The following is a 23,546-nucleotide window of genomic DNA, read 5'->3' on the forward strand; positions in this document are numbered from 1 at the left end:
CACACCAACAAACAGGTACTACATAAACACAAGCTTAAGCGCTATTACACTTCCAAAATGCAAAGAACTTATTTATTAGAAGTGATAATGAATTATACAAAATATACATAAAGGTATACTGTAAACAAATAAGCTAGGTGTGCTTTAAAGGAAACAAGAGGATAGTTGAAAAAACACAGAAGACTGTAAACTAGGAAATACTTCCCAGACAGAAATGTTATTTCGAAGTGCATTAGCATTCATTTGTAGTAACTGCCAAAGCACAGATGAACTGTAAATGTCGAGACCATTTATCTGTAGAGCTGCTCAAAAAATATTACCCATTGCTCACTAGCTCCTCTGCAAACCCATCAAAGGCAGTATGAATGTTATAGTGCCACATGAAAAATCAGAAGGACTTGTTTGTGATATTATCTTTCCATGACAGGTCTGCTGTAATCCAACTCAACTAATCAGTATAATAAAGTTTTCACCAGAGGGAACTTAATTCTGCACACTGTCAGTTGCCATACAAACCTCCAAGTCAAGATTACACTGTGCTTTTATGAACAATTTTCTAGCTTTTGAGACAGAAAGACAATCCGTAAGACCTGATGAAACAAGTATGGGCCTAGCTCTACTGTGGGTACATATAACAGAAATAGGCAAAACCCCCATTCTATTGATCCCAATCATTAAAAAACACACATCTGCAAGGGTACTTTGTAGTACTTCTGTATATGTTTCAAATTTTACCTTTCATCCTTCAAAACAAACTAAATACCTCCACACTAAAATGATTGAAGTCTACATGTTCCACAGTATATAAAATTTAAATAAGGCTTAGCAAAAGTAAAAACACAGTCACATTCTAGCACCAAATAGCTCCAACAGGTTCCTTTGTTACAAAATGCTTCTTTTATAATTACAGTATTTACTTTTTTTTTGCATACAAATAAAGATTATGTTATGAAATGTACGGAGCTACTCAATGCATTTAGAAATGAATGTGAAACCCAGAATTACTTGCTAAAAACAGCAAGTTAAGTCTACAACATAAGGCCCCAGCTACGTATTAAAATGTATTGGATGTCCTGAACTTTTCTGAAGATATGATACTGAAACTGCTTTTTTCCCTTTTCCCCTTACTTGTCATAATGTAGGAAAAAAGCTACAGCTGTATGAAGCTAATGATGCAGACCTATATGCCATGATAATATGTATTCTCTATATGTATTAAAAAACAGGGATGAACGTACTAGTACTGCAAGTCATGTGCTTATACTTGTGCCTCACACTGTAAGGGTCCAAATTTAAAAAAGCTCAAGGAACTCAAGAGAGGACTGCAGCAAAAACTAGAGCACATGGCATGTGCTTCAGAGTCTCAGCCTTTTCTGAGGTGAAGGTCACAGAACACACTCCCGATAGACAAGGCAAGAACCACCATTTCACCAGAGAACACGAGTCTTGCTGGGACACCCTGATAACCAACTGGTCCTCCCGTAGCTTTAATGATACCTACTCTAAGAGGCTTTGTGCAGTAGGGAGATGCAGTTAGGTCTTGTGTTAGATCTGGTGAAGCAGTCAGCCACGTACAGTACTATCAAAACTGGATTATTAAAAATACATGTAAAAAGTCACAATAAGTCACTGTATTTATTCTGTACTAGTATTTTTTTAACCTCTAGCTAGGATTTTTAGTAAGTAAAAATGCGGCCTGTTTTTGTTTTCCAGTCAGACCAATGCTTGTGCATGTCCACAGCAGGTCTGAGTTTTAATAATTCAGTTTCATATTTGAGTATGGCAAATAAGTGGCAAAGCAACTGTCTTAAAAAAGGGGAGAGTAAACAATGCAATCAGCAGCAAAGTATATATGCTACATTCAAACCCCAAACACATCGCTAGGTATTTACAGAGGAAATATTTTCTTCAACAGCTCTCAGCTATAAAGGTATTTTTGTACAAATACTATATGGTAACAGTTTTACCGGTTACAATTGGGAAGGCATTTTGAAAAAAAGTCCTCTCTTTATATATCCCCGGTCCTCTTTCTTTAGAGACATGAAAGCTTTGCCGCACAAAGACACGACACAGTGCTGGTTTAAAGGCAGTCTAATATATTGACATTGTTTCAGCTAGTCTTGAATTCACACCTGCCAGGTCTTACAGTTAACAGGATTTTTTGTGAGGACTGCTCCGCGAAGTTTCCTTTCCTCGCCGCTGCCGAGCTGAGTCTTTGTCGTCAGAAAGTGCGTTAGGGCGGTCGGGTGTGGTTGCTGACCTGGTTAAATCTTTACCTACATTCTGTTTTCTTGAAGCAGACTGCTGAGCCTGAAAGGCATCTTTTCCCTTTACATCCACAGTGTTAACAAAAAAAGACTTTTCTTGATTTCCAGGTTTCCCCCCAAGGTTTGAAGCAGGGTGGTGGGCTTCTACTACAACAGCAGCACTGTGCAAGGCCATCAGTGAAACACTTTTAGTCATTTCTGCCTTACCGCTCCCTGCAGAAGAGGTGCTTTTCTTATTTACTTCCTTGCAGGTTGCGGGAAGCTCAGGTGAGCCTGCTTTAACCTTTGCTGAAGGTGCATCACTCTTTGCAGAAGACAAAACAGATACTTCTTGTCTACATTCAGAGAAATTGGCTGAACAAGTCAGTGACTTTCCTGGTGTTGCAGCCACACGACAAAAACTCTGCCCACTGGCAGCTGACAAATGTTTTATTGCAGTCTGCTTGTTTGCATCCTCTGGCTGTTTTTGATTAACTTGTCCTTTCCCTTTTGAATCTTGAGAGCTTTTGCTACTTGTAGTTGCTTTTTCTGCTCCTTTCCCTCTGGCATCACAGCTTGCAAGGCAAAGGGTACGCTCTACTTTCCCACTGTCAAGCTGAACATAAAGTGCGTCAGTGCATATTTTTCCTTCTGGTCTTTTGTCTGCAGAGATCGTCTCATTACTAGGATTTCTGTCTGCCTGTTTGCTCAGCAAGAGACAGTCTTTCACAGTGGAAAACTTTGGAGACATGGTTTGTTTTTCACTGAGGTGAAGTTGCTTTAGATCAGCAGATTCCCTGAAGCCTGCTGGTTCTTGTCTCTGCACCTGCTTAGAACTCACTGAGCCTGCTGGTACTGGGCTGACAGCAGAGGATTTGGGTTTGGTGTCAGGAGTGATGCTGCTCATTTGGAGGGTGGCTACTGAGCCATGCTCCAAACTCACAGGCCTTTCGGCCTGCACATGTTCATTGCTCATTTTTCTCAATGACCCTGAAACAGAGGAAAACGGATCTAGCACATTTTTACTGGCATGTTTCCCATCTTTCCGGGAGCTGGTAGACACCTGAATAGTAGTTTCTTTTTCTTTTACGGTTGGAGTGCATGGTTTTTGTGATGTCTGCTTATCCAAGTACTTAGACTTAGAGGAACTCATATCAGAGGCTGGCCTGTTTTTATTACTGCTGCTTTCCACATAGGTGGCAGCAGGCTTCACATGTTCTTGAACACCTACATGAACATCTACAGCACAGTTTCTGCTTACAGTGTCTCTCACAGCAGGGGAGCCTGAAGCATTAAGTTGCTGCCAAGGAACTTGGCTGGACTGCTCTTTCTCAGTAGTTTGAAGCCTTACGTCAGTGAACTGTTTCTGATCTTTCTTTCCTAAATCTTTGGCATTGTCCTTCTGCACACAGGAAACTGGTGTAGACTTCTCACTTTTAGGATCACAATCTACTGGTTGCATGGGCCGTTTGCATAGAAGAGCTTCACTCTTTGACTCTGCGATAACTTTCTTAGACTCACTGAGAACTTTCTGCTTGGTTATGTCCCTTTCCACAAAACTACTAGCAACACTGCTGTCATCTTTGCCTAGCTGTTTCAGTGATTCTCTGCCATCCTTAGGTTGTGTCTTGAGGCCAGGTGCCTGCATTTTTCCTTGCACCAGAGGTGGAATGGCAAAATCAGCACAATTTTTTTCATTGCTTTTGGAGTAGCTCTTTATCAGGACATCCGAGACAGACACCTTCAGAGATGACTCCCTGATCACCTCCACCTTTGCAGGGACAGGCTCACAACTTCTCTGAGCTACTGGCTGTTTGGCAGGCAACTCTTTTTGTATTTGCTTCTCTTTTCCTACAGCTTTTTCAGGAGTGCTTTGGACAGCAGAAAGTTTGGAGCATGTTTGAGTAGTTTTGACACTCTGACTCTGAATAACACAAGACTTTGCCTCCACTGAATTGTCCTTCTGTTTTGAAGGGGAAGTGTCCTTCTTTTGAACAGGTTCGATAACAGAAATACTGCCTTTAGTAGCTGGACTAGAAACCTTTTTCTCTGTCATTACTTCTGCAGCCACAGGAATGACTGGTGGATTTGGAGAACTCTTGCTTCTCTGCAGAACCTGAGGCTCCAATATGTTGCCTTTGCCAGATTTTGAATAGCTTAACAACTGCTCTTTCTGACAGGGCAGCTCTGCCTTCCCACCACTCCCTTGTGGTGCTGGGAGTTTAGGAGATCCCCCATCACTGCTGGTGCTCTGTCCTTCTGGCAGCACGCACAAAGGCAGTTCAGTCTTTGAAGCCTGTGGTCCAGAAAGTAAGGCAATGTCTAGCGTGCCTTCTATTGGCTTCAAACAGGAAACAGACCTCCCATCAAGTTTATATTCTGATGGACTTTTTCTGACAGGAGCCTCAGTGGAAATAAGGGCTGATTTTTCCACACTTATGTCCGCTCGGCCATTCAAGGTCTTGAGAGGAACAAAAGAAACTGAGCTGATCTGAGCAGCATGTGCACTGCCAATAAATGCTCTACCATCAGCACCTGCAGTGGAGTCCTGCTGTACGTTTATGGGTCTGCCTGTATTAAGTTGAAGGGATTCATGAACATTTGATGTCAATTTGGGTTTTAGCACTGGACAGACACTGTCATCTTTTTCTTCAATGGACATTTTCTTTCTAAGGTAATCAATATTTGCAAGTTTACAGTCTAATCTTTCAAATTTGACAAATTCTTTTGTTGGTACATTTTTATCTGTGTTTTCTCCCTTTCCACTTAGCATCCTCTCAGAGGACTGAGGTAGCACATCTTGCAGTGTACATGGAGGGGAAATTCTTTTGAAGTCATAAGAAATATGATTGGGTTCGTTAGGTGGATGTGCATGACACATCTGTGCATCTAAAGCAACACCATCATTTGATCGCAAGTTTGCATTCTTTTGAAGGGTGTCTTTCAGTATGCCACCAGCTGACTGGGTCTCCAAAGCCACAATTTTTGTTTCAAACTGATTTGATCTTTCCAATACCTTCTGGAATGCTTTTTTGTCTCTTTCTTCCAATCTTAAAGTATTGGGATTTTCTGGTTCACTGCTAGGTTCATGTATAGCAGCATTTGCTTTTTCAGAAAAATCTTGCTTTTTCATAACTATCTTGACCTTCAGCTTCTCTCTGTCTAGCTCATCGATAGATTCTTGCCTACCTAATTTTCGGGAGATGGGTCGTTTCAAGCAGCCCTGCTCTACAGGCCTGACTCGTGTGAGTGATGGCATGTCACATACATTCTCCTCCAAGCTCTGAAGAGTTACTTCCCTTTGGGACAACTCTCTGTTCACTTCTTCTTGGGTCACTTCGAGACTGTGTTTTCGTGAACATAAGTGTTTCTTATCACTGCCATAAGAGGGTGCAAGTTTCTCTTCAGACTGGACTCTCTTCAACAGTGGGGATCTTGGTGGCTCTGCACTCTTTGGCCTAACAATATGCCTTACGATAGTTGGAGGGGAGTGCATTTTGCTAGGAAAAGATTGAGCTATTTTTGTATTTCCAATCGAATGTCCTAGCAATGGTGATGGAGATCGCTGAGGGGATGTTGGCTGGGGTGTTGGAGAAGGTGTCCGTGCAAGAGGAGAGAGAGGAATGCTGCCAGCTGATTTGCGTCTTCCTGATCTGTATCTTTGCCCACCAAGCTTTGGACCCAAGCCATGAAGAGTGCTGGGTCTTATGTGTCCTGAACCAGCTGGAGAATTGGGAGCACTTGAACTAGGAGAGCTACTCTGGGAAGAGTTAGTACCTACAAAAAGAACACACAAACATAAAATTAGCAAGATTTTTTTAATCTTGTCTAAATGCTCAGTGAGACACAGAACTTTCACTGGTCCAGAAGGCCTGCGTGCTGCCAGCTGCCACAATGTTCCAAAATTTGGAAGTTTTTGAGTGACTGGGCTGTAAACCCCTCACCATTCCAATTACATTGCTACTTCTCTCCTTCCCCCTCTGTTCCTTCATCCCCTTTGAGTTATCACTTACTTCTATTTAAAGAGAATAGCTAATGCTTTCTGCCACTTCAAAGCATTGATCAAGGCTTTCCAAATAATTTACCTTTGCCAAGGGATTGTACAACAGCAGTTGCTTTCAGTACATGCTAAAATCATGACAGAAGACAGGAAAAAGGGACAGGCTTTTAGGAGCCAGAAAGATGCATATTTCAGCACCCAGCCAATCTTTTCAGCAATAAATCCGCATTCATGAGTGCCCATGCTAGTTCCATTATGTAGCAACTTCTTCCTCAGTTTCATTCTTTTATCAATTAGCTTCTCCTAGGCAAGATTCTACCTTTTACCCCAAGCTTGGATTGTTTATTACTCACCTTATAGCCATTGGACTTGGATTTAAACTCTGGGACTAACCTAGCAGACTGTTTCCTTTTAGGAGCTTCTGTATCATGAAAACACCTTTGCTTTTGCATCAGGAATCTTTTTCCCTTTTCCAGACAGAAACCAGCTGTTCAATGACTATGCTTGTCAGAGCTGACTACTGTTAGCAGTGAGTGGGGGGCTCACATGAAGTAGAATACACTTCAAGTCCTTTTCTTGTGCCCTCCATGCCTTCACACTCACCAGATGGAAAATCAGTAGTAGAGCGGTAGCTTGGGGTAGGTGATCTGGGAGATAAGCTGTGGGTTGGAGACCCAGGCAAGCTCTCCCCTGATGAAAGTGATCGGTTCAGACAGGAGAAACTTCTGCTTGTGTGAAGAAGAGGAGAGGGTTGCTTGGCCAGCTTTTTAAAGAGAGATCTTCTCCTAGCATGAGAAGAACACAGCATTAATCAGAAGTTAAGCTGCACAGAAGATACTATTACCACAGGCAAAACTCTTGCTAGCTGACATTGCTTCCCTCTCCCATTACCCTCAGAAAAGCAAATATTAAATGTATGTTTACATGAAAGCAAACCACAACGCAGAGCGTGAAGTTTAGAAAATATCCTGATTTGCTAATAGGTGGGATAGCTATTGTAACTAAATCTATTTGTACTAAAATTTAGTCACTGTATTTCAGAAGAATGGTTAGCTCCTTATGAGTATAAATCTTCATTTTCTTAATTTAAGAGCCCACCAAACTGATGGCATATCTATAAAGCACTAGCAATATATTTACAAAATACACATAAACTTATGACCAAACCAAAAATGGCCAAAAACTTCGCACTAGAAAGTTCAATTAAACAAGTACAAAAAGATATACTTAAAAACAGATTAAGATGCAACCTCAGTTATTCACTTTCTTCCCCATATCTATGTGTGTGCTGTGCAAAATTTTTGGGGGTTATGTTAACAGATCTAGTTTAGGCAAAACAGGATTGCAAGGATGTCACAACATAGCATCTCATAGAAGAATGTAAGAAGGTGAAGAAGATGAGAGACAACTGTATTACATTTATATTTTAAATTATTATGTGTACACACACACACAAGGAAACATATTCACCATGAAACAAAAGGATTACTCACCTCTCTAAACTCTCTTTCTTTTTGGTTTTCTTACTGCGCCTGACCATTCTGCTCCTGTAGCTGTTTCGCCTCGCAGGTCCTGTCTTGATGGAAGTGTTTTCAAAAGGGGTTGTTGTTACCGAGACTTTGTTGCCACTCTGCCAAAATGGAGGAGGAACCTTTAGGTCTGAACAAAACAACACGAACTTGCCTCAAACTGAAGCTACACTACAAATGCAAATGCGCTGAGACAGAACTCCAACACCAGAGTAAGAGCTGGCAGTGTAGGAAGCCCTATGCAGATGTTGCCAGGCTAATTTATGTCAGCTAAAAAATGATTGGAAAATTCTCAAATTCTGCCAAATTTCCTAAACTTCCTCCATTCCAGCTTTGGGACAAGGAGAAATTCCAATAATTGTAGCTAGACAGGAGGAGACCAAAGATTGACAAAGACTGCAATTTTCAAGATGAAAGCTTCTACAGAAACATCCTATTTTCCCACAAAGAACAGCTGTCACTGCACAGTGGTCCATTCACTGGACATTCATGTCTCAGGATACCGACAGTTATGATGATGAAATGGAGGAGAAAACTTAATCTTCATCATCAATCCCAAACAATCCTGTTATCTTGTTCAAAAGAGATAAAAAAATATAATGAAGTTAAGCTTTTTAGGACTGTTTGCATGAACAGATGACTTAATAAATAAAACCAACTGGAAATATCTGTATTATGTTTTAAAAATCCATACCTCCTGCCCAGCACTGTACACCACTACAGTGAACTTCTACTCAAAGGAATTCTAATAGCCCAAATTCATTTATAGTACAGCACATTTGGATAAACAACAATCTCCCATTTGAGTTTGCTCTTGCAAGTAGTGTGCAGGGTTGTCATGTTTCTATTTTTCCTGTACCTGACACAGAAAACAACTGCACAACCAACTGCCATAAGTTACAGAATTTTCTCTTACACATCTCTTGCAAAATTGGAAAACTTGGAAGTTCCTCTTGGTTTCAGAGAAGGAAAATAAGACTTAATGAAAAGTGTATTTTGCATCTTTCCTCAGCTCTTTATATTTCCCCATTACTTCATTGCTTTCCAATCTTCTAACTAACTACTCCCTTTGACAGACAAAGCTTTGCATGTAACACCAGAAATTGTTAGTAATATTGTAGAAGTAAACATACAGCTGTCTAAAAGAACTCTGACCTATGTGAGTCTATGCTGAAAAGATTAAAAAAACTACAATAAAATAAGCTACAGTGACAAACTAAGACACTATCATTAATTTAAAAAAGTTGGGGTTTTTGTTTGTTTGTTTTTAAGGAAAAACTGTAATTTTCCAACAGGATAGGCCTTGGAAAACTCCCCAAGAAAAAAACGTGATAGATTATTTATAAAACTCCAACTGCAGGATCAGAACTTCATTAAGCAAAGCAGCTCTGTGGGACATGCCTGGCTATATATGAGACAAAAACCTTCTGGGCCTTAAGATTATGAAAGGCAAGTTCATGTACAGTAAGCAAGAAAATATTTAATATTCTTTGTTTCCACTTTTCCTCATTGATTTCACTTTAAAAGGAGAAAATGAGAAGTAGCATCATCATCAAAAGCCTGAATTACCTGATGAAAATGGGGGAGTTCAAGAAAGTGCCAAAGTGACATTGAAAATGTCAAATTTTTTGAGACAGTAATTTCTTTGTGTCAGTGCCTCGAATGTACTTTAGCTATCTCAGCAGAAGTGTCAGTTTATTGCAGAGAAACTAAAACCTTAGCAGGATATATGAAATAATTGACCTTCCTCCAGATCTGTGCAGTAGTAGCTTAGAGTTTGTACTTGAACAACAACAAAAATCTGATAACTAAGCTCTGAGGGAAACAAACAACCCCTCAATCCTTGGTGAAAACAGCAAGCGCTTTTGTATCCCAGTTGTCCAAGAGTTACCTTTAACAACAACTCAATGACTTCTGTATGAACAAGACCATGGACTGGCTCTCCGTTGATATGAGTAATCAGGTCTCCAGCTTTTAAACCTGCTTGGTAAGCTGCACCTCCTTCTTCCACATTCTGGAAATCAGAGATGGAGAGAACAGACTCCTGTTTAACCTTCATACTTTCAAGAGTAGGCTTTGTTTAATGAACTCTTACTATAAAACCAGTTGGCAATGAAGAAAACTTAAGAGATATTAAGTTATATAAAGGAAGAAAAGAAGAAAAATCAGACCAGACATTTCACCATCAACTACTTACTCAAACTTTATAATTAGACAGGGCCTGGAATAGTTTCAAAGCTCACTGAAACACTGCTTGTTGCCACTGATATTAAGTAAGCTCTGCATAGCGGGGCAGTTTTCATGCATGACAAAGAGGTGATTCACTCCCCACAGCAAAATTTCAGAACTGAATTGAGATTTTTAGCATCCGACACTGAGAAATACTGATGTAATTAAGGCAGTGGTCACATGCAGTACCCAAATAATGATAAAAATTAACTTCACCATGTAGTTAAGAATCGTTTTCATTTGGTTCAAATTCACCAGGCTGCTCATCAGAGGGAACAGTGCAGCACAAAGGTGATGAAGGACCAAAACAAACTGAATTGCAAATTATTTTGACAGTGGCTTAAATAATTTATTATATTTTAAAATAAGCTTTTGAAGAATTGTAATTAATGCAGCCACTACTGAAGCCTACAGTGCTTACAGAGCTAACAAAACCCAACCAACCTATAGTATTTTAAAAAAAAGCCAAGGTTTCACTTTTACTGCAATGTACTATTTTCCCCCCTTCCTTTCACTGATGTGATGCTACACCAAATTTCTTTCTGGCAAGAAATCCAATTTTTTTTTACGTATTCCATTATCAATCAAATGTACTTCATTCTCCAGATTCAATGTTCTTGATGGATTAAAAGGTCTGAGAAGTAAACAACATGAATGAAAAATGAGTAATACACTATCACATCAGTAGCACTGCTACTTCAAAACCTACAATACATATTTAAAACAAAGCACTATATAAAACTTCAAAGCTTTTGATATATTTGTAATCAGTTTTTCAAAATTATTTTAAGGTAGTTGAAATATTTTAGTTCATACACACGCACACACTATTTATGTGTGTATAAAATATAAATTATATAAAATATGTAACTTATCAACCTCAATTATAAAATAAATATAAATATATATATATTTACATAAATATATTTCATTTATAATTAAGGAAGTTGATAACCAATTAAATGCAAGAACTGCGGTTTCTTCCTTTAGCCTGTCTCCCACTTCGTTCAAATCAGTAGTGAACACAGGATGAAAAATACTTGATTTATTCAAGACAGTCAGTTTTTTTCCTGTGCCATAGAATCCTCAAAGACATTCACAATTCCAAATGATTTGCACATTTCTACACAGAAGAAAGTCAGTGCTTGAAATCAGCCTACTTGTGTCTAGTAAAACACTGTGAACTTTCAGGAATCCCTTAGCTGATGCAGTTTAATAAACTCCATGTATATTTCAACAATTTCTGTTTACAATCTCCTAGTTTTGCAGATCCTGCCCTCAATAAAAGAGGGGCTGCACCACCCCTTTGGTTTTCTAAGCTGCAGTACTCTGAACTTCGACATGGCTGTTCACAATTGCCAAACTTCCCAAAAGTGAAAGTGACCCACACAGAAGGTCAACAACATATGTAGGTACCACCTCTGCCAAAAGGTGGCTTGTGTCATCCCTACAGCCAACACTGATCTTGTGTACAGGCACAAATTTCATTCTAAGAAAATTGTTTGGCACAACTTCACAATTTACACAGTAATTGTCAACAAACAGATACCATAGGTACAAAAATCAAAAGCAAATGCATCGTTACAATTTTCTTTGGCTGTATATAAGCAAAAAAACATATTATCTTACCCAAACAATATGGTGCACAGTGTAGATATCACTGTCACCCACATAAACCCTGATTGCTCGGATGGTGAAGCCATACTTTTTTCCTGAACTGTGAATTACTATTGGCTGATGAGGACTTGCAGCAGCAATCGAGGAATCACGGCTGGGAGATGAATCTCGGGAGGATGAAGGATCAGATGATAGGGAATGAGGAGACATAGGACTTCCCAAAGGAGAAACACCAAACACATCTGGAAGAAAAAAATCTGCCTATCAGAGTACATTCTGAGCACACACAAATACAGACACAGAATAGGGAATTGGCTTAGTTTTATGACGTCTTTGTGTCAAAATATATCATTGCCTTTGCACAAAAACTCTCTCCTCTGTCAGTGTGTATCTTAGTGAATGAGAAGTTTAACCAATAACCAGATCTTACACCTTGTAGTGTAAACTATATGTTTTAATGCAAGAGTTAACTTGTTAGATGTAGAATGCTTTTTCCTTTTAGATAGGAAAAACACTCATTGTGAACTCTGAAAGAACAATTCTCAGCCTGTTCCTAACAGACACTCATGAAAAGAAAATCAGAGTCTGGTAGCAGACGTTATTGTGAGTACACCCAAAACCACCCCCCGAATCAATCAGCAGTGCTAAACGAAGCGCTAGTTGGTTTTTTGGTTTCAGTTTTATGTAGGTACAGGTAAAGACTACTGTACTTAAACCACAATATCTAACTGGTACATAAGACAGGAACTCATTCTTGTACCAAGCCTCCCTTTCTACATTCTGCTACATCATGTAAGACCACAAGAATTTCTTGCAACCACAATATCCATTATGGCTTTGTTTCATTTCATTGTTTTGAAAGCACTATATGCTCATGTGTGTGCAAATGTAAACACAATTGCAGCAGTATAAATAAAACACACTTTGGTGACTGTAACAGGGTGACAGCTGTGCAAAGGAATGCAGCTCAGAAAGGTTCCAGGTTTGGTGTTCATGCCAAGCCATGTCATGCGAGGGCAGATATGCTTTTGACAGCAGAGGTGCTACTCCCTGGATGTGAGTCACCAGAGGCTCCCAGAGATTGGTATCACTGGGTTAATGCTGAAATCCCACAGAATAGCCATGCCCTGAGGGGGCTGTCACTGTCACCCTTTGGCTCTGAAACATGCCCAGATTGTCTGCTCCTGTGGGACAAGTCCTGTGACTCTCAGCTAAATGACTCAGGTCAGGAACACTGGCCATCTGTTGCTATAGTTTATTTTATGGATAAGCATGAACAAGGTAGGTTTTTTGTACAGTATTAAGTACAGCTAACATACAGTATTTTGGCTGATATAGATACAATGACAGCATTTCTAGGTGTAGGCAAAGCTACGTTTGGATTTTATAGAATGATGCTGAGATTAAACTGAAAGGAAACCGTAGTTTAATAAGCACAGTAACTCAGTCTATATCATCTCTGAACTTAGTGATTCTTACTCGACAGCTGTGAAAGAACTACTAGAATACAAACTGACGAATAGCTCTTGAGTGTTACTTGGCTCTGTAGTTACCTATGTATATATCATGCTCCTGTGATAGCCAATCTCAGTAATAAGCATGCACTGCAGGCCCTCTACAAGCAGAAAAAATAACCATGATGCTGTTACAGGGGTATACCACAAAAACATTTAAGAAATTTGGGAGAGAAACATTATTTGGAAGAAAGAGTCTACACAAGGAATAAGCCCAGAGTGTTTGCAAGCCACTTGCAGTATTCAGTGTCAATACTGCCCTGAACAGGCTGAGCATGTGGTCACTATCTTTCTCATTGTAAAAATAAAGTCACCTTCATCTGTCATGCATTTTGTCAGAATGATCATTCACATTCAGACAGCATCACAGAAATGCTAAGTATTTTTTTCATTGTCACCTAGTTGTCCTCCTTCAAGCAGGGGCAAAATATTCCTCTTTAACCAAGACCCAACATTTTCCTCTTGACTTATCTCATTAAAAAATCCTCATGGCTAGGGGCTGGAATTACATGTAATGCATGGGAAGCCTATGCTGTTCTTTAAACTGTATGGTGAAGAAGGGTAGAAAACATGAGGTGAATCAGAAATTCCTGCTGTAATAGGGATTAGATGGGTCTTTCACCTCTCCAAGGGCTCCAAAACACATGCACAATAGCACATTGTTTGCTTACCAAAGTATTAAGGTGCACATGTGCTTTACAACCCAAGGACAGGTGAAGTCTAAGAGGAGAGCCAGAACCAACTCTTCAACACTATACAATTCTCCACTAGCCTGAGGACTCAAAGCAACCTGCTGAAGTTACTGTTAAAGCCACTTTGAACATATGGAGCAAGCGCAGGGTTATGTTATCAGACCAGCAGATACTTAACTATTACTCCTAAGGTCTAAAAGCAGTATATGGCCAGTGTGTGAAGCTGAGATGTAATCCCACTTTTGCAAAAAAGTCCCTCAAAGTTTGGGAAATTTGGACTTTGACTCTGAACCATTAAAAAGCAAAGCACCAATGCTTCATCTGGAAACACTCAATACTACTGTTATACTTCCACCTACTTACAGCAGTATTTCTGGCTTCAGATTTTGAGTACTCCGTGTAAGTCAGTGTTGTACAACCAGGAGCCTACATTCTATTTCTACTTTTGTGACACTTCTCTCTGGGTTATCACCTTTCCTTACAGAGATGAGAGAGAACGAGTCAGGCTGCATGTGCTGCTGTAACAAACAGCTATTCTTGGAGCTGCATATATTGAGCTACTTAAAATTTAAGCTACACTCCTAATGTAGGATAGGCCAGGGACTGAAGCCAGCATCATGTCAGGCATGCACATGGTCAAACACAAAGTAGTCACTACTAAGCTACATTTTTGCCTGTCAGAGAAGGTCCCTCAGCTGTAATGTGACCACTGTAAGTCACTGATGAGATTGCACCACCTAGTAACACATGTAATCAACAAGAGAAACAAAAAAGTGTGATGCAGAATCCATTCTGGACTCTCCAGAATCTTGCATTTACAACATAAACCATCAAGCATGCATAAATCATGAAATTTCAAACAAAAAGATTTATCTCTACCTCCTGGGATCATGAGGGACAAAGCACTTGCAGAAAGGGACTTTGTGACTTTTCCAGAGATCTTCCTTTTCTCTGTGCTTTCTAACCGCTGACGAGCCATGTGAGATGCAACTTCACTGGGTGGCTTTGAGGAGTTATCTGTACTGTCCACACTCTCACTTCTTCCATTTATCTGATCTAAGTGCTCTGAAAAACTGCCAACTGTACAAAGAAGAATGGATAAACACATTAAGGGGAAACTGGGGGTTAGGGAGGGCAAACAGTACAATTGTGAGATAGGAATTTTTCTTTCTGTTAACAAGTTCATAAAAGAACACTACATAAATCTGACTAATTCTTCCAGACTTAGAGAATGCATAAATGTTAACAGATTGAACTGAAGCAACAGTTTTTTGTAGTCACTGACTAAAGTAAATAAGAGACAAAGCCGAAGCAAGCCTGGTATCTCAATATGCAGCACTCACCTTAGAGAACCTAATCATATATTTAATTTTCATGTGAACTCCTCCTAAAGTAAATGAAAGGCTCCAATCCTACATAATTTGCTATCAGCTTAACAACTCTTCCAAAATCTTTAAAACATTAAGTATAATTTTATTTTTAATTATTACCTTTTGCTTTTATTCTTTGGGTGGTTTTCTACCACACAGGAGAAAGATATCTGGCACCACTAAACTCAGTATTGCAACAACATTGGTCTTAGTCTATGACAGGTAATGAACTTCCACAACACTGAAGGAAGGACAACAATGTTTCAAACAATAAAGGCCTTGTGTCACGTGAACAACATGCACAGGATTTTTTCAAAAATTTCAAAGATGTCACAGGAAATTTGTATGACCTTATGCAACAAGCACCAAGGGTAGGTCACTTATTTAAAGACATAGGAATAATTCCTAGTATTCCTTTAAGGTCACTGAATATCCTGTTGTTAGTGGACCAGAGAAAAATGAAATTACTGTTAAGTGTAACTGATAAGTGACAGAAGAGGATCAGATGCTTTGAGTTATCATTGTGACAGCTGTGCTAATGCCAACACCATAACACAGGGCTGGGGGAGTGAGCAAGACTTGAGATACAGCAGAGTCAAGGTTTCAGACAGGGGAAGGAGATGGCAATGGTTGTACAGCTGGACAAGCCTGAGGAACTTTATTTTCCCAGAAATGGGGAGGAGGAAGGGGAAGGAACATGTGGACTACAAGGGAAATTAGGGGTATGGGATAAAGGGATATCTTGAGAAAACTCAGCGGGGTCCAAAAGAGAAATAAGCTGAAGACAGGTAAATGCATAGAGAAGGTAACTGGAACCTATATATTGACAATCATGAGACTGATAAAGGCCTAGAGCTGTGTTAAGTATCAGGTCTTTCAACAGTTATACAAGACTCTGCTCTAAGTACAAAACCAGCAAGATGCTAGGGCCCTGGATCCTACTGAAACGCATGCAAATACTTGAGCTAGGTGAGGGATGCATAAAGGAAATAAATAATTTAAGTAGGGAATGGTTTACAACACTCCCTCCTAGATTCCTAATGACAAAAGCGACTTCCACAAGTCAAAGAAAACCCTGCCAACTATGAAAGGCCCACATCATTGAGATGTCTTAACTAAAAACACACAATGGTGCAGCACAGAGTGGTAGAAAACAGCAATAGGGATCAGCTGGAATGACTCCAGGATGATCAATCAAAAGATCACCAAATTCAGTCAGGGAAGATATAAAAATAGCATTTTAAGTGCTCAAGTGATCTAAGACTCCTTTTCACCACAAGAAGAATCCTGCAAAGGCTCTAAGGTCAAGTCGCCATTCTATTCACTTGCCTAGCAGCCCTCCAGAGTCAGTGGGGCAAGATCAAATGTTGGCATTTCCAAAAACGTTGAAGCTTTCCCATACATATCTTCACAAGATTTTTATTAGCTTGAGCCTAAGCCCAAACCAGACCCCTCTTGGGATGGCTTTTTTTTAAAGCCGTTCTGAAATACAGGACTTCTAAATCCATGAATGCTACTGCTAAAGAAAGAAAGTCCACAACTTCTTCTAATGTCATCAGCCAAGAGACCCACTGAATTACCTGATAGCGTGGAGCTGCTGATCGTACTTGCTGGAGTGGTTACTTCAGGTTCATCTTGCACTACTTCCTCACTCACAAATGCAGGCTTTTCCTGTTCATCTCGAGTTCCCACTAAGCCGGTGGAATTATCCTGTTCTCCTTCGGCTGATATGGCCAACTTCGGAAGCAAACCAGAACTGTGTCGCTGCCTGCTACTCTCAGTGTCAGAGGAGATGGATGTAGATATTTGTTGTCTGCATTAAAAATAAGCAAACTCTCATGCAGTAACTGAGAGGAGGAGGCCTGCTACCTGACAAGCAGGATGTGGACCACTTCCAATGCCTCCTTCTACTTACATTTCAGAATATTCCGAACTCCAGCTTAAAGATTCCACAGAAGGCAGTGTTACAGTTTTGGGTTTGTCTCCTGGATCTTCCTTTTCTTCACCTTGCGTTTGAGTGATTCGATCTATGCTACTAAAAACCTATTACAGACAAAACAAAACCCACAAAAAACCCAACTTATCACTAGACATATATGATATAAAAAGATAGGCAGGAAAACACATCTTGGGTTGTACTCTGCATTGTTCTAAATGCTTATACAGTATTTCAGAGTGCAAACTTCAAACTTCTTGAGCTTTTTTAAAATTTCCAATAGTTTGTGTTCTTAAAATGCTTTTCTATTTTGCTTTCTTGGCTTGTCACACACAGGGTCATGAATAACATCTCTTCTCATTACGAATTGATCAGCTTTCTCCCAATTTCACTGTGTGTACCAAGAGAGTACAAACAAAATCCACAGCCTTGGGGTCTCTAGGTCACAGGATTAATGGACATCTTGGATTAAATCACAACCATAAAGCCAATCAGGGTAAAAAAGCCCTAACCCTAAGATACTGACTTAGTATCTACCAGTCAGGTGTGGAAAGCAGAAAAATTAACCTGAATTAACTCTGAAGTTAAGAATAAATTACTTGGCTAAAGGATTTAGAAAAAATAAACTCTGATCATTAGAAGTCTGTTGTTTGCTTAGCTGACAAACAGTACACAGAAACTGTCAGCTCTATATTCTACAGCCTGAGAGGCACAAGTAGAGATGCAATGGTGTAACATTAACAAACCAAACTACTGTGGTACAGAGCTTTCAAAAGGACAAAAGCTCACAGAATCACAGAAGGAGGCTGGAAGGGACCTCTGCAGGTCATGTTGTCCAACCCCTCTGCTCCAGCAGGGTCACCTAGAGTTGCTTGGTCAGGATCACATCTAGTTGGCTTTTGACAGCCTCCAAGGACTGAGACTCCACAACCCCTCTGGATAGCCTGTGCCAGTGCTCGATCACCCTCAGAGTAAAAAAGTGTTTCCTTGTTTTCAGACAGAACTTCCTGTGTATCAGTTTGTGCCCATTGCCTCTTGTTCAAGTTACCCCCAAAGAGACTACATCATTTACCAGTATCTGAATTTGAAACATACCACCAAGTCAAAACAAGGAATTTACACAGAATGAGGGTAACTACATCCATGATTCCCATCTCTGCTCTTCCATGCTATCACAGGTACAATATGTATGTGATACTGCAGAGCCAGCATAAGATCTACCGATTCCTTAAAGCATAACCCAGGACAAACAAGAGAAACAGAGTTTCCAAATGCCTTTAAACAGTTCCTAAAGTAGGTTAAAGAAACTTAAACAGAAAGCTTTTGAAAATCACTGCTGGATGCTATGTCAAGACTAAAAGCATGCTCATTAGGCATTCCACTTCCATTAGTTCCTGCCAATTTACCCTCCACAGTATTTCCTGAGCGTGTCTACTCTGCTCCTACTAGTGTCCTTTGTCCAGCATTAATTAGCTCTCAACTACTCAAGTATACTACCCTTTGGACAATCAGCTTTACCTTCAATTCACAGCATTCAAATCACGCTCTCAAATCCACATCTCTCCTTGATCAAATCACATGCTAACCATGACTTTGCTTTTTCCCTTCAGTCTAATGTCATTTAATTAATAGCTACTATAGGCTAGAAGTGTAATCTTTGTTATGCCATCACCTGCAAGACACCTAGGACACAACTGGAGCAACACGCAAACTATGTACAAGGAAACCAATGTAAGAAACGTGCATTAGCACTGAACAGAACAGTTTCCATATACTTTCTGTTACGCGATCATGAATTGTCTACAGAAAATACCAACCTATTTATACAATTTTCTATTACCTTCTTAAAGATTCAAGAAATTACTTCCCTACAGAATCTTCCCACGTTTTGATTTAGTGGAATACACTTAATTCTTGCTCAATTTCAGTTAACATTTGTTGAAGAAACAATCCCCTATATACCTCTTCCATATCTATTTCCAAACTCCATAAAACTAGCAAAATGTTTATGTACACAATACATACTAATATTATTTTTACTTACTTTTGAAAATCTGTGTGAACATGAGGAAAACTGTCTTATCTCCAAATTAAAGTCTTCATCATTGGTATCATCTTCTTCCTCAGTTTCCATATGGTGGTATTTCTCAGAACGAGCTACAGTCGAGGGAAATAAACTATTTGAATTTATCAGGAAGAATGGGTACCAGGCATTAAAATTAACTAAAAGTGTAATTTTAATCTTAAAATTATTTCTGCTGAAATGTCAAATTACCAGTGAATTTGCAAGCTGCCAGTGGTTCTGATAAAGGAGATGTTCAAAGCAGTAAGCAAAAGTCAAAGGCAGTAATTATTTAAACAAGGCATTCATCACATTTTTTTAATACCATCAAACACCTACTGTCAAAATAACTTGTGTCATCTTCAGACTCCAACTGTGGAATAAATTCTGCTTTCTGCCTCAGCAGGCTATTCCAGTCAAGGCTCCTGAAGAATTGATGTTGCTTTACTTCATATGCACCACCTGGGGGAGCCAGAGAAAAACACTGAGCAAATCATACCAAATCCTCTGACATTAACTCAACTAAACCCCGGCCAAAAAAATGCTAATTATCATGGAAAGGCATAGTCATCCCTGTGGGCAGGAACATCTACTACCCATTTCCACTAGACTCTCCATAACCTGTCAGAGCAATTCCCTGTCCCTGTTTCGCTGTTGCCACAGTGGTGGCATTGCATTATCATCTTCCCCCCCTTTCAACATTCCTATTTTTCTAGATATACTAAGTATTATCTGTCAGCTACACATTAGTCAGAATGCATCAGATGTAGTAGTAATAGTCAAAAATGTGCACTAGATGAGTAAGTACAAGTTAGAAAGTAAGGAAGAATGATTCTTAGTAGTTACTCAGTGTAAATACCATTACTGTCAGGAGCTCCTTTTGGTGTTTTATGGCAGTAATACACAATTCTGTATGAAGTACCTCACCATTTATCTTCTTATCAATTACTGCCTACTTTTTATGTGTGTAGAACAATTACACTAGTTTCATGTTAAGAAACAACTATAAGAACCCAATGAAATACTGGAATTTTTGTCCTAGGGAGGTGGGCGAGGATGTTAGTAAACATAAATCTAATTCTAAAAACTGAACAGGTAACCTGCAGCAGCAAGAGTTACTGCCAACTTCATTGTATTGGGTTTACACTGTACGGTTTTGGTAGCGGCAGGGGTTGCAGGGGTGGCTTCTGTGAGAAGATGCCAGAAGCTTCCCCCATGTCTGATAAATCCAATGCCAGCCAGCTCCAAGATAGACCCATTGCTGGCCAAGGCTAAGGCCATCAGTGACGTTGGTAGCGCCTCTGTGATAACATGTTTACAAAAGGGTAAAAAAAATGCTGCACAACAGCAGCTGGAGAGAGGAGTGAGAATATGTGAGAGAAAACAGCCCTGCAGACACCAAGGTCAGTGAAGAAGGAGGGGGAGGAGATGCTCCAGGTGCCAGAGAAGAGATTCCTCTGCAGCCCGTGGGGAAGACCATGGTGAGGCAGGCTGTCCCCCTGCAGCCCAGGGAGGTCCACCGTCGAGCACACATCCACCTACAGCCCATGGAGGACCCCACACCGGAGCAGGTGGATGCCCGAAGGAGGCTGTGAACCCATGCGAAGCCTGTGCTGGAGCAGGCTCCTCGCAGGACCCACGGCCCCGTGGAGAGAGGAGCCCACACTGGAGCAGGTTTTCTGGCAGGACTTGTGACCCACAGGGGACCCACGCTGGAGCAGTCTGTGCCTGCAGGACTGCAGCCCATGGAAGGGAACCCATGCTGGAGCAGGGGAAAAGTGAGGAGTCCTCCCCCTGAGGAGGAGGGAGCAGCAGAGACAAGGTGTGATGAACTGACCACAACCCCTGTTCCCCATCCCCCTGTGCTGCTGGTGGGGAGGAGGTAGAGAAAATCAGGAGTAAAATTAAGCCCGAGAAGAAGGGAAGGGTGGGGGGAAGGTGTTTTTAGATTTGTTCTTATTTCTCATTATCCTACTCCATCATTAATTGGCAAAAAATTCAATTCATTACCCTGAGTTGAGTCTGTTTTGCCCGTGACGGTAATTGCTGAGTGATCTGTCCTCATCTCAACCCACAAGCCTTTCATCGTATTTTCTCTCCCCTGTCCAGCTAAGGAGGGGGAGTGATAGAGCAGCTTGGTGGGCACCCGGTGGTCAGCCAGGGTCAACCTACCACATGGATAGAGTACATAAACTTCCCTATGTCAAGGCCAAGTCAGGAGAGAGCCACAGAAGTGTGAAGTATCCAGGATTGGTCTCTGAGTGTCAAGATTTCTATGTTGGGTTCTTTGCTTTTCTGACTGCACCAGGGAAAAAATCAGAAAAGCCAAATCTTCCCAAAATCACATCTCATTGTAAGTCACTAGCCAAGGAGTGAACATTTCTCTGAGCACAGTAATGGGATATTACATCAGAACTGTGTAATTCTTGATTGGTATCAGACGCTTCAAACTCAAAGAGGTCTTTTTTCTATCATTTTCCTTCTTCGAAAAAAGTATAGTGTCTATCTCTCTTCTTTCAATTTGACTATGCCACTCAGGTCTCCTGGCAAATACACAATTACAATTTTCATGGAGTGTTACACAATTAGCTAATATGTATTAAACAGATAGGGCTGTCATTTGAAATGCATGGTGGAGCCTGGGATAAACTGTTATTTTCCAGTGCCCCTGTGGGACCTGTCACATTGCAGCCTCAGTTCCTGTGAGTTGCTTCTGACACTTAAAAACCCCCCAACTTTGTTGCAGTTTCTAAACACCCCTCTGTGCTTCAAATAAATGGCTGCCCAACTTCCTTCTTCAGACTGCCAGCTCTTGAGACACCATGGACAGTCAAATCAGCCCGTAAATGAGCTGCACAGATGCTCCGTGTGGTGGCACTGACCATTACAGTAGTTAAACCAGCCTCATTCTAGTCAATTCACTTTCTCAACCAGCTGTAGCAAAAGAGGCAGAATTTGCAATCTACTTCTGATCCAGCCTCTCACAAGGTGACGATCTTGAATTAACACTGTGTTTACCAGGAAAAAGTATCCTGGCAACGAAACAACAATGCCTGAAAGGAGTATACTTAAAACAAGGGAATGGAACTAATTGTGGCTCTTCCATTTTGCCTTTGGCAGTGGTGCCCTTTGCAGATGAAGCAGGCAGCAAGTGGAGAAGCTGACTGGGGCATGACACCTCCCTCACTCTTGTTCAACACAGGGCAAGGGAGAACAAACAACAAACTTTGCTGGATGCCACATACTCCAGACCATCAGCTAGAGAGAAGTCTAAGGGCTGTTCACAGAGATCTCAGATGCTCAGGGAGCAAAGGAACACACAGTTCACTCATCTCAGTCACGTCATCATGTCCCAAAGGAAGACCTGTCTTTTGGGACCACATCAATAGTACTTTGGGTCTGGGTTATACTCATGTTCCCCCCGACTGGCTGTGGCAAGGCCAGTTGTGAACTGATTCCTAAAGCTCCTTTTTACATTAACTCTAAAAATACGCAGCACAATCTGATCACTGGACTCAGTTTTGCCAGCAATTTTCCAAGTACTCTAATGCTGACTCAACCTGCCGCTTGGTTTCCTTAGCATCCCCAATGTATTTATATTCATGGCATACAGTGTTCACTATAAATAAAACTATACTTTTCTGTTTGATCTCTTTTATGTAGGAGGCTTTTTTTGCTGTGTTTACATAGTGCTTTGTCCAGCAGGATGGCAGACAGTGACTAGGGTTCCCATACATTAACACTTTAAAAATCATGTGCAATATTCTTCATTACTGTCTCTCACTCAATTCCCAAATAAATCTGGCTCCATCAACTAACAAATAAACACTATTACATAAATGCACAGTGCTTTCATTAGCCTACACAGGCTCACCGCTCCTAATACCACATGCCAGGTTCTTCTCTTGAAATGGAATGACCACAGTGGCATAAGCTGGCAGCTTGTGTTCTTACAGATATCCATTTACTTCCTTAACATTCACACTTTTGGTTTTATTCTTTTTCATGCAAGGTAGTAGTGCTTGCTGAATAAGAATGACAAGACCTTTCACAACACAAGCTCAGACAATCATTTCTGAATATTTAGTTTGAGTACTCATCACCCACCCTAATGCCTGGAGGAACTAATCTGCCAGGCTAAGACACTTCTGAAAACGGAAGCATCAGTTGTGTATTGATTCTCCTTCTCTATTTCTGTGTTTAGTTATTTAACACTGTATTCATGAAGGAACCCCATCCAGTGGCGAACTGGGTCTTTGAGAAATTTCTTTTTTAGTCATCAAATTAAGAGAAGAGTAAATGTGAACACCCACATGTAAACTCTGAAAAAAACAGTCATTATTTTGTTAAG

General features: G+C 40.4%; 1 protein-coding gene across 1 annotated transcript in view; it reads right to left on the minus strand.

Moving 5' to 3' along the window:
- Positions 1–1,716: 1,716 nt before the first annotated feature.
- Positions 1,717–23,546, minus strand: part of MAST4 (microtubule associated serine/threonine kinase family member 4) — a 109,240-nt gene continuing 87,410 nt past the window's right edge. The window contains exons 17-26 of the mRNA XM_010580504.1: positions 19,535–19,657; positions 19,178–19,290; positions 17,113–17,240; positions 16,778–17,010; positions 14,707–14,907; positions 11,634–11,863; positions 9,667–9,789; positions 7,740–7,876; positions 6,850–7,031; positions 1,717–6,023 (exon numbers count right to left, since the gene is read on the minus strand). Of these exons, the coding sequence (XP_010578806.1) occupies positions 2,149–6,023; positions 6,850–7,031; positions 7,740–7,876; positions 9,667–9,789; positions 11,634–11,863; positions 14,707–14,907; positions 16,778–17,010; positions 17,113–17,240; positions 19,178–19,290; positions 19,535–19,657 (5,345 nt within the window). The 3' untranslated portion in view covers positions 1,717–2,148. The remainder of the gene's footprint in view (positions 6,024–6,849; positions 7,032–7,739; positions 7,877–9,666; positions 9,790–11,633; positions 11,864–14,706; positions 14,908–16,777; positions 17,011–17,112; positions 17,241–19,177; positions 19,291–19,534; positions 19,658–23,546) is intronic.

Source organism: Haliaeetus leucocephalus, unplaced genomic scaffold, assembly GCF_000737465.1.
Source record: "Haliaeetus leucocephalus isolate CR32 unplaced genomic scaffold, Haliaeetus_leucocephalus-4.0 Scaffold722, whole genome shotgun sequence".
Lineage (NCBI taxonomy): Eukaryota > Metazoa > Chordata > Aves > Accipitriformes > Accipitridae > Haliaeetus > Haliaeetus leucocephalus.